The sequence below is a fragment of the Danio rerio genome, chromosome 5, assembly GCF_052040795.2.
Source record: "Danio rerio strain M-AB ecotype USA chromosome 5, GRCz13ab, whole genome shotgun sequence".
Classification (NCBI taxonomy): Eukaryota; Metazoa; Chordata; class Actinopteri; order Cypriniformes; family Danionidae; genus Danio; species Danio rerio.
The window spans coordinates 18,564,217-18,576,760 of record NC_141025.1 but is presented as its reverse complement, the minus strand read 5'-3'; the positions used below and the strand labels follow the sequence as shown (position 1 = coordinate 18,576,760).

Here is a 12,544-nt window from a genome sequence, read left to right as displayed (position 1 = left end):
CGGTCAGGCATTCGGTAGTGTTGGGTTATCAGTAGGGCCAGACGGAATCTGCGAAGGTTTTTTGCTATTTCTGAGAAGAATTTTAGTAAAAATTATTTTGGGAGTATCATAACTAAAGTTATAATATGTGAAATAAAAAGTAATGCCTTTTTAACTTTTATTTGATGGTTAAAATGCGAATCCAATTAGATTCACTTTATTTGGTAAACAAAGCAAGTCAAAAATCAGATGAACATTTTCATATTAATCAACAATATTACTGTAATTAATAAAAAATACTGAATATAGATTTACACACATTTACTCAAGTAAATAAACAGAATTAACGAGGGGCTAAAAATCTGAGGAAATCTGTGGAAAATCTGCAGAAAATCTGCTGAATTCTGCGAGTGCAGATTCCGCGTGGGCCTAGTTATCAGTGAGAATCGATCAGGCTAGTTTGTTTGGTGGTTTCTACACATCATCTATCATCGGGCTAATGTTGAAGGGAGTTTTTATTTTTCAGCATGTAAAATCAGGCTGTCAGTAAAAGAGAGTGATCTGATTGACAGCTAGGAATCAGAGTGCGAGAATAAAAACTAAGCAAATGACACAGGTCAAGAAGGAACACGAAGAAGCCATCTGTAATTTCAATACTTATTTTAAAGATTTGCAAACGTTTATCAGATTCTGACATATTTTCACAAGCAAATCTCTTGGTGGTGAGTGAGAAATTATTTAAAAATGTTACATAATGCTGCTTTTTTTACATTTGTACAGGATGGCTGCATCAAAAAAAAAAAAAAAAAAATCGCCTATTACTCGAGTAGGTACTAAATTTGAATCTCAATTTACTACACGGCTGTTAGAAAAGAACGTTCTATATAGTACGAATGTGAGTATATTAATGGAACTCGGACATACTACAGTACATCTGCCATTTGCCATTATCATGTGACTTACTCACGTCAGTTGCTTTGCTTCACTCACATTCATGAATTCTCTCGTGTGGCCTCATGGGATAGTGTAGCATCCATTGGATGCACACTTAAGAATCTCACCGGAAGTAGTAGGTCATCTGGGTACCTCTGGCATACTCTTTATATAATTCTAAGAGTTCGGACATACTACATGGGTCGGATACTGTTTTTAGCATTCTATATAGTATGGAATTATGCAAATTTGGACGCAGCATATATGTGCAACACTAGTTCCATTTTCCCTATGTGGAATGACAATACAGACTACTGCCATTTGTGGCTATGGAAAGGTACATGTAGGCGCAGAATGTACGTTTTTGTTTCTGTCGGCTGTGGTCTGTTTGGTGTGTTCACATGCAGCTTTTGGGTCCAGACAGAACCAGACGCAGCAGATGTAAGATGACAATAAGCACTTTTCTGTCGCCGTTAGGCCTTTGACGCTGGCTTGGTGTGGTCTGGGCTTTATCTAGAGCAGTGGTCACCAAACTTGTTCCTGGAGGGCCGGTGTCCTGCACATTTTAGCTCCAACCCTAATCAAACACACCTGAACAAGCTAATCAAGCTCTTACTAGGTATACTTGAAACATCCAGGCAGGTGTGTTGAGGCAAGTTGGAGCTAAACCCTGCAGGGACACCGGCCCTCCAGGATCGAGATTGGTGACCCCTGATCTAGAGTATGGGAGTATGTTTGTTTATATGTTTAAACCCTTATATGGTCGAATTTGTTGGAACTGCTACAAAAACAACCTACTCTCTGCTTACTGACTTAAAATGATAAATGATCGATACAGGAAGTGTTGTGAGAATGAAATAAAACATACATTTAAAGGTTTCAAAAGCATGTTAATACCAGGTGGAAACAGGACCTAGAAATCAGACTGGCACGACCAATGGAGTGAGTTTTGGGGCGGGACTACTGCTAATAAGCTGTTTGGATGGAGCAGTTGCCCGGACAATAAAAAGGACAGTGATGTCTTAGATTGAGTGTTCAGGTTGCATTTGAAAGGGTCAACTGTCTATTCAGCCTGAACTATATGTCATTTGTTAGTGTGTATCATTAATGAAGAAACCAATTACAAGCTGCTTCATGACACCATGCTGCATAATTACAATCTAAAGGGCAGACACGCTCGTGTTGCCCTTCAACAAAGAGCTACCAGTCAATTATATCAGGTAAAAGCATTTATATTCATGCCCGTGGCCCCGGTGTCGAGCCAAGACAACGTTCAAAATAACAACATGCAAATTAGCGAGCAAGGACTATGAGGAAAAGACATACAAACCCATTTTTATTATATTGCAGTCGTACCAATAAAGAGATTGCAGTATAAATTACAAGATAAGATATAAATAATCTGTGAAGGCAGTATCTTGACTGGATTATAAATATAGTTCATAAGTGAAATCAAAATCTCTTGTGCAATCAGAATGAATTAAAGTGGTCACATCAGTGATCAGTGATCATAACGGCAGAAGAAAAGAGAATTGTTTCCAGGAATGGTTGTGAAACCGCAAATTTATTTCTTAACCTGTCATCTTTATCATCCTACAAAATTAATGTCAGTATGACGTTGTTTTCATATAAACACTGACCGGCCACTTTATTAGGTACACCTGTCAAAGGCAAATGACTAATCAGCCAATCACATTGCAGCAACTCATTGCATTTAGGCATGTAGACATGGTCAAGACGATCTGCTGCAGGTCAAACCAAGCATCAGAATGAGGAAGAAAGGTGATTTAATTGACTTTGAATGTGGCATGCTTGTTGGTGCTAACTGCTGATCTACTGGGATTTTCACGCAAAACCATCTCTAGGGTTTGCAGAGAATGGTCGAAAAAGAAAAAAGCTAAGAACAGGAAACCGAGGCTACAATTCACACAGGCTCATTAAAATTGGACAATAGAAAACGTTGCCTCTTTCTGCTGCTATATCTGGAAAGTAGGGTCAGAATTTGTCATCAACAACATGAAAGCATGGATCCATCCTGCCTTGTATCAACGGTTTAGGTTGGTGGCTCTGTAATGGTGTGGGGGATATTTGCTTGGCACACTTTTGGTTTGTTAGTACCAATTGATCACTGTGTGAATGCCACAGCCTACCCGATCATTTTTGCTAACCATATTCATTCTTTTATGACCACAGTGTACCCATCCTCTGATGGCTACTTACAGAAGGATAACACACCATGTCATAAAGTGCTAATCATCTCAGACTGCTTTCTTGAACATGACAATGAGTTCACTGTACTCAAATGGCCTCCACAGTCACCAGATTTCAATTCAATAGAGCACCTTTGGGATGTGGTGGAATGGGAGATTCGCATTATGGATGTGCAGCCGACAAATCTGCAGCAACTGCGTGATGCTATCATGTCAGCCATGATGCCATACATTGGACCAAAATCGGTACCTTGTTCAATCTATGCCACAAAGGATTAAGACAATTCTAAAAGCCGGTACTAGTAAGGTGTACCTAATAAAGTGGCTGGCAAGTGTACATGTTTTCATAACTGATATGTGTTTAACAAGATCAGCAGTGTGTATTGAGAGAGTAAAAGGTACAAGTTTGGTTTTAGAAGTTTGTCTTTCCACACACCTGTTGATGAGAAGAGGGGCCTGGCCAGATCATGAGGGTAGGGGAACCCAGGGAATACACCTGGAGCAGGAGGACGGCTGAACAGATCAAGTTTTCCATTCATGTCCAGTTTATGTGGGTCCAAGTGCATCTGCTTTTGAGGGACACACATAACATTTAATTCAAAGGGACTTTTTTCAGTGCAACTTTAAATTAAACATATAATATAATATAATATAATATAATATAATATAATATAATATAATATAATATAATATAATATAATATAATATAATATAAACTGATTAACACTCTGTATTCTATTTACTATGTTTATTTAATTAGAAATGTTTTGTTTTTTTAGTATTAAATATTTTTCTTTGGTCCTCACTTTGGATAAAAGCATCTGCCAAATGATTACATGTAAATGTACATATCAGAAAATTCCTCTGTTTGTTTACTAAATTACTAATTAGTTTCAGGTTTTTATTACACAATATTTTTTTTATCTCTTACAAAAATTTGCTGTGAGATTGTTATTTTGACTCGTAAGTACTTTTTATGTCATGAGCAAGAAAGATGTTTCTTCCAGAGCCAATCATTTCTTGCCATCTTTAATGATTAAGAAGGTGGCAATAACAAACGAGTTCTGGAAACAAAAGTGTAAAGAAACAATGGCTACTGAATTGGAATGTTTTCTACTGGCATCAGAAAATAAGTATGTGAAAAGTCCACAACAAAATTAAACATGTCTTTCTGTTGAGATGTCCCCTTTTACGAAAAAACTACAACTTTGATTCAGATGATCTGTGCCAAAATCAAGCTGATATTGTGTAGCCTGAACCCAGCAATAATGTTTAATGCATGAAACATTCCACTTTGCACCTACATATTCTTGTATTTCACTTACACTAAAGACTACACTATATTTCAGAAAGAATCTTTTCTTGGCTTCTGAGAGAACTTACTTTCATCTTCTGCTGATGATGGTAGATCTGCCAGGCGATTTGAACATGTACTGCGCACCATTTACCTGGCTTCTGACATGAGAACAGAAGAAATTTCAAAGCATTAGCACAAAAGCACGGGCATTTAAGGTGGAAAATGTAGGGATTTGAAAGAGAATGGAAATATGATTCTTACTCTTACTGAAGTCCTAAAAGGATCTGTTATCTGTGAGGAGTTAAGAAAGAAATAGAGAAAAGGACAAAGGCAGAAGTTCAACTTCATGAAATGCTGAAAACATCACAATCCTGATGCGTTTCTAACGGCTTAAGTGTTTCTCCAGAGTGGACAGCTTACCCTTGGGTCCTTCTGAAGGAGAGTGTGTGGGACTGTTCCTGGTCGTGCTGCAACATCAATAGGGTTTGAGGCCTGGAGGGAAGATTAAGACCTTTTTAGATACAAATAATGAAACATTCATACATTCATTTTCAGGCAATGAACCGCTAACTTATCCAGCATTTGTTTTACACAGTGGATGCCGTTCCAGCTGCAACCCCGTACTGGGAAACATCCATACACACTCATTCATACACATACACTATGGCCAATTTAGTTTATTCAATTCCCCTATAGCGCATGTCTTTGGACTGTGAGGGAAACCGGAGCACCCGGAAGAAACCCACACGAGCATGGGGAGAACATGCAAACTCCACACAGAAATGCCAACTGACCCAGCTGGGACTTGAATCAGTGACTTTCTTGCTGTAAGGTGACAGTGCTAACCACCGTGTTGCCCAATAATGAAACAACGACAAAGAAGTCTCCACTGTTTAAGCAGCGGTTCACACAGAATGCATTTTTCGTCTCCAATGCACAACTTTTCTTTTGTTTTTTAACGTAAACATGCTGGACAGACGTGTTTGACCACTATGTTTGCGTCTCATGTCTTTTAAAGTCCTGCACATGTGATCGATGTGAAAGATCTTCAACTTTTATGTGCAGCGAAGCTCATTACTATTTGTTCCAAAAGCAGTGGACCAATCAGAAGAGCTCGGAGGCAGGGGAATTGTTGCGAGCTTCTGTTTATAGTTGGCATATTTTACTTATCATATCATGGCGGAGAAGGTACTCATTGTGGCTTTGTCCAGAATATCTTGAGATACATGACTTATCTTTATGTGCTTATCACAACATATTGTTTTCCTATGTCTAACGCCCCATTCACACGGGGCGTCAGCGTCAACGCTTCCCATTCACTTTGAATGGGTGACGTCAGGCATTGCCGAACTGCATTGTGGATCCGTCGGCGCTGCTTCAGAGGCGTTGCTCGCTGCAGAAGTTGGGACTAGCTCAACTTTTCAAGCCAATCAGATCGCTTTATGCAAATACACCAGCTAGACAGTGGCCTATTGCTGACTGAATTTCATTGGCTGACGCTGCTATGAGGATCGTGTTAGCCCCAACTTCAGACACGCCTTCAGTGAAGCGTTGACACTGAAGCCACGTGTGAATGTGGCGTGATAGGCCCATTACTGTCATTAATACCTCACGTTCTTAATGTCGTGTCACACGGACCTCGCTTTTTTAAACCCATTTTTGAGAACTGTGTCATGCTTTAAGAAGCAAAGACACATTCGGTGTGAATGAGCCTTAAGAATACTTTTTTTCCAAGGCAGTTTAGCTAAAGAGTTACGTTTTGTTATTATAAATATTGTCTACTATTTCAATCCATTGTGCAGAGAAAACTAGAGCCCAGTGGTATTATAAGTGTTTTCACCAATATGGTCAAGTGAATGACATAAAAACAGGGTTTAAAGTGTTTTGAGCTTGTCCATTTGTCAAAAATGCATTTAATTGGATCGCATTGAAGCTAATAAAACACAACATGCCACTAAAGTCTTTACTATTTCAAACCATACACTGTTAAGAGATATTACATTGCATTTTTGAATGAGCTAATGACTGAAGTGTACATGGTATCAAAAACATCTACTTTTTTTAGGCCAGCAAATGCTACAACCAATCCAAATCTGAATTTGGGTACTTTTTTTGATGCATTGTTTGATTGAATATTTTGAAACAGCTTTTAAAAATCAAGTAGCAAATTCACATGCCATTATTCATTGCTGTTATGGACATGAAATAAAGAGTACCGGCCAATTAAACAGCCTGTTTCACAATGAAACATCATAGGAAAAGTAAGATGTGACTCATCACAAAACATTACGTCAGCCAAGTTTCATGGAGGCAACAGTCAATTCAAACCATCAACGTCATACTTAATGAAAACTTTAGACTTGCTCTACTTCTGACTTGTAAATATCACAATAATGAATTATTTAAAAAAAAATTGTGGCAGGTAAAAACCATTACAAACCAAATGAGTGAAAGATATGTAACCTATTCACTGCAGAGACACACGCTAACCACTCTGCTCAAGACCACATCGCTAAGTCTAAAGTTAACACAAAAGCCTCCAGCAGGTTACTGAGCCTGTGCCTCTTTGCATAATCCATTAGTGGAGAAAGTGGCAGTGGTAGATTTCTCTGTCTGCAGTATAAATGTAGCTGTGCAAGATTTGAGAGCACCCTGAATACTAATGGTAGGGTGAAGCTGGGCTCTCAGTCATGCCAATTTCTGCCTGGTGCAAAAAGCAGAGTATGTAATGTTAATGATACCAGAGATACATTGGCAATCTTTTTAATACCTTAATGGAGTGTAGGAGTTCACTTTTAATTGATCATTTGTTACTTGACATGTTTTCTTTTTTGGCACGTTTATTTTTTTAGCTAATTTAGAGATGTTAAATCTGTCCCAATTTAAATCCTATACGTGTTGTAGGATGAACAGCTTAAAAAAAAAGACTAATTTTACAACTCTCCTAAACAGTTGAGTTTAGCAATTTTTCTTAATTTAATCAGCTGATTTTTGAGTCAGACAGGAGCACTTTTAGCTTATCTTAGCATAGATTGTTGAATCAGATCAAACCATTAGCATCTCGCTCAAAAATATGCAGACTTTTGATAATTTTCCTATTTAAAGCTTGGATCTCAAGTAGTTATATTGTGTACTAAGACAGATGGAAATGCTGATATGCTTAAGAACTATACACTCACCGGCCACTTAATTAGGTACACCTTAGTGTTTGGCTCCAGAACTGACTTAATCCTTCAAGGCAAAGTTTCAACAAGATACTAGAAATATTTCTCACAGATTTTGGTCCATATTGACATGATAACGTCAGAAAGATTTGTCGGCAGCCCTTTCATGAATCTCTAGTTCCACCACATACCAAATAAACTGTAATAGATTAAGATCTGGTAATTGTGGAGGCCATTTGAGAACAGGATGGATCCATGTTTTCTTGTTGTTGATGCCAAATTCTGACCCTGCCATCCGAATGTCGCAGCAGAAATAGAGACTCAATCCAGGCAACGTTTTTCCATCTATTATTGTTGAATTTTAGTGAGCCTGTGCAAATTGTAGCCTTAGTTTATTTTTCTAAGCTGTCAGAATTGGCATCCGGTGTGGTCTTCTGCTGCTGTAGCCCATCTGACTTAAGGTTCGATGTGTTGTGCATTCAGAGATGCTCTTCTGCATACCTCGGTTGTAACAAGTGATTATTTGAGCTAATGTTGCCTTTCTATGAGCTCAAATCAGTCTGGCCATTCTCCTCTGACCCCTGGCATCAACAAGGCATTTGCACTCTGAAATATATTTCTGGAATAGTCAGACCGGCTCTTCTGGCACCAACAACCTTGCCACATTCAAAGTCACTTAAATCACCTTTCTTCCCCATTCTGATGCTCAGTTTGAACTGCAGCAGATCGTACTGACCATGTCTACATACCTAAATGCATTGAGTTGCTGCCATGTTATTGGCATATTTTGTTAACGAGCAGTTGGACAGGTGTACCAAAAAATGTGGCCGGTAAGTGTGTGTCAGCACACTTTACCTCTAGGCTATTGGTGCCAAAAAAATAAAAAAAAATCACTGGTGTTTTGATCATTTTCCTACCTAAAACTTGACTGTAGCTACATTGTGTACTTATACAGGTAGAAAATGATATATTTTTTTAAGCTGATATGGCTTGGAACTATAATATAACCTTTTAACATAATAATAACAGTGCCTGCAAATCAGCTGAATGGATTCAAAATGTTTAAACTCAACTATTTAACTCTAGAGGAGTTGCAAAATGAACAAAAAATAAGATGTTTTGAAGGAAGCTGAAAATCTGTAACCATTGACATCCATAATAGAAAAAAAACAAAGAATATGGAAGTCAGTAATTGCAGGTTTTCAGCATTTTTTTTTTACTTCAAAATATCTTCTCTTTTGTGTTCAGAAGAAAGAAAGTAATTTTGAACAAGTAAATGGAGAGTAAATGATGACCGAATTTCAGATTTGGGTGAACTATCCCTTTAACGTTAAATTGCATAACTGAAAATTAATGAAGACTAAAAAACTATAGATACAGCAGTTTATATATATGGTCATGATACCAACTTGGAGATATTTTACATGCCATATTTAAGTTTTGTTTGGTTGACATATTAATCTTGCCCATATTAGAGCCCACATGTAGGACATTTAAAACATTCAAACTAACCACAGTCTCTTCCCTGCAGGCAACGGATGTCACATAGACGTAAAATTGATGCTGAACTCCAACGTCAGACTAACTTTGAGTTTTGGTTGTATATGAAAATTGGGTTAACCTCAGAACCCCACGTCAGTGTAGGTAATTACACAACATAAAACCAACCACAGATAAATGTCTGCTGATGTAAGACCTTAACATTGTATGGATGACATACCATGACGTTAAAATTACATTGTAGTTTAGTTAATTAAAGCCACAACCTAAAGCTAACCAATAATCAACACCTGCTGACGTTGGTACTAGATGTCAGCTGATGTCAAATTGACATTAAATTTTGGTCACCTGATGGCGCAACCAAAAATAGAGCTAAAGATCAACGTCATATGAACATTGTGTGCCCACTGGGTTTCTTATTTAGCTTAAGTCAAAACAGTTTTGTCTACGTTTTCACATGATGTAAATGAAGAGAGTCTAACCTTTGGCTGGAAGGCACCTTGCAGTGAACTGAAGGGCCCTGAATGTGGAAGCAACGGAGGCATTCCTGGCATTGTTGGCGGGTAGGAGGGAAAAAACTAAAGAAAAAACAAAACAAAATAAATGTAAAGCTTGCTGACGTTTGTCATCTCTTTGACCTACAGCTTGTCTATCTTGCTTTGCAAACAACATCAAACCAAGTCTTAAAAACATGCAAGAAGTTTACAAATATGTCTCTAAAACTTGACATAATCCGTTTCATATTCAGTCAAAACAAGGTTACGCAGTCAAAATAAGTCGACACTTACATTTGAATGTCTCAAGAACGGATTGTCCAGCTTCGGGGCGTATTTGTCGAACTATAAAGAGAAACACAAAGAGAGAAAGAGCGCAAATTAAAAACATATCAACAAAATCAAAGGCATCTGTGAGCAAAAACATGAGAGGGCTTTGCTGCAGTGTGCTTACACAGTCAAATAAAAAGCAGATGAAGCTCAAATAAATTACACCCTTTTAATAAAACAATTACACAGTAAAACAGCCATTCAATGTCACATGAAAGAAAACCACTGCAGCCGCAGATGGCACAGGCTTCACAGAGCCGGCACGGAGTGTGGGAATACGCTCACAAAAGAGTCAAACCAGATCGCTAAACAAATGAAAGGCACCCTTCACTTCCAATTTAAGTGACATGAGCCATTTATTATGTGGCGCAGTCATTCCTTTACAGTTGAGAAATATATAAAACTCAAGTTTCAGTTAAACTACAATTAGCAGTGTAACTATAGGGTGAGAAATGAGGGTTAGCTTGTGAATGTGGGGAGATTTTGCATTTGGAAGGGAAGAAACATGAAATGAATTAGAAATTCAAATATGCTTTTCACCTATAAAGCGTTAGTTCAGGCCACAATTTTAATAGTTGTTAATTGTTTACCCTTGTTTCAAACCTCTGAGACCTTTATTTATCTTCAGGACACAAATGAAGATATTTAAATCTGAAAGCTCCCTCATTGTACATATACAGCAAGGTTACAGACTCATTCAAAGTTCAGAAAAATACCAAAAAACATATGCCATATGTCTTCAATTGTCACTATACAGTGCTTGTGAACGCTCACAATATGCTGACACTGAAAAGAAAAAACTTAAATAAAGTTGGTATTTTTGTTTATGTGCACGTAAAAGTATTCGGCTTGATAATAATCCCACTAAAGGCATATGGTCTGTTTTGAGGAAGGGTTTTTGCACCTTTCCGGACTTTGAATGAGTCAAGAAACTTGCTGTCCATGGAGGATGAGATAGCGCTCTGATTTCACCTAAAATATCTTGATTTGTGTAATGAAGAAGGTCTCAAGGGATTGGAACGATATGACAATGAATAATTAATGACAACATTTTTTTTTGGGGTAACATTGCCATAAGGCTTAAGGATTTCATTAACCAATATCAATAAATAAAACTAGAAAATATGGTCCATGAGTCCAATATATATGTATATTTTTCACATAAATATTGTCACCTTCAAATTAAAAGTTCTGTATTATATTTCATTACATACTCTTATTCTCTGACAACTTATATTTATTAAAATACCCTTAATACAAAAAATTATATATATATATAAATATTATATATAAATATAAATATATATATATATATATATATATATATATATATATATATATATATATATATATATATATATATATATATATATATATATATATAACCTTTTGCTAAGTATGTGGACCAAAACCCACCCGGAATGCAAACAGAACCTTATAGTTCTAGAAATATGGTTCATAAGTGCAACAGATATGTATATTTTTTCACATAAATATTGTCACCTTAAAATGATGAAGTTCTGCATTACATTTATTTACATATTCCTATTCTCTGACAACTGATACGTTCATTAAAATACCCTTTTGCTACATGGATAAAAACCCACTCAGAATGTAAACAAAACCTTAAAATACTGGAAATTTAGTCTATAAGTCCAATAGATATGTATATTTTTCACATAAATATTGTTACCTTGAAATGATTAAGTTCTGTATTATATTTCTTTACATATTCTTATTCCCTGACAACTTATTTATATAATGTGATGCATTTATTAAAAAACCCCTTGCTATATGGACCAAAACCCACTCAGAATGCAATCAGAACCTTATTATTCTGATAGTTAAGCATATTATTTACAATTTTACCATTAAGTAAAAAAAAAAAACAGCATCTTTGTCACCTTAAATAAACAAAATATATAAATAATGCTAAATATGTAAATGAGTAAAACCTGCTGTAGTAGTTTTGACATAATGAGTGCATACCAAATCGCATACTTAGGCACTATTTTACGCCATTTTGTAGTATAAATGGTGTAAGTCAGGGGTGTCCAAACTCAGTCCTGGATGGCCGATGTCCTGCATATTTTAGTTCCAACCCCAATCAAACAGACCTGAACCAGCTAATAAAGCTCTTTCTAGGTATAGTAGAAACTTCCAGGGAGGTGTGTTGAAGAAAGTTGGAGCTAAATTATGCAGGACACTGGCCTTCCAGGACAGAGTTTGAACACCCCAGGTGTAAGTAGTGCATTCACACTGAAATCTTTAAAAAGAATAAGTGCACTTCAAATACCCGAACGATGCCCTTATTCAACCTGTAAAAAAGAAGTTTGGAATGTTGGACACTTCACACACTCAACGCAGCTTTGCTCACGTAGCGGAAGGGGCTGAGCTTTTGGGCAGTGATCTTGGGTTTCTTTACTTTTGGATTGTGAAAGCAAAATTCTCCTATGAGAGTGACCTATGCCACCTCCCGATGGTGAATGTGGGTATACTCATGGCAAGCATTATTTGGTAGTTTGATTATTTATTTGGCAAAGGTCATCTGGGAAATGGTTCAAATTTCTGCTTAGTAAAAAATAAATGTAGTATTCCATTTGGCACGGCGCTACATTCATATACTATGCTGTTGAG

At 37.0% G+C, this 12,544-nt stretch overlaps 1 protein-coding gene across 50 annotated transcripts in view; it reads right to left on the bottom strand.

The window, feature by feature from the left end:
• fbrsl1 (fibrosin-like 1) overlaps nucleotides 1–12,544 on the bottom strand; it is a 571,252-nt gene that overhangs the window by 5,900 nt on the left and 552,808 nt on the right. For 30 of the 50 annotated variants that reach the window (NM_001443006.1, XM_087252062.1, NM_001443007.1 and 27 more), the window contains 6 exon segments: nucleotides 3,559–3,691; nucleotides 4,506–4,577; nucleotides 4,681–4,710; nucleotides 4,840–4,911; nucleotides 9,566–9,661; nucleotides 9,872–9,922. In NM_001443006.1, coding sequence (NP_001429935.1) covers nucleotides 3,559–3,691; nucleotides 4,506–4,577; nucleotides 4,681–4,710; nucleotides 4,840–4,911; nucleotides 9,566–9,661; nucleotides 9,872–9,922 — 454 coding nt within the window. 50 annotated transcript variants of the gene reach the window in all.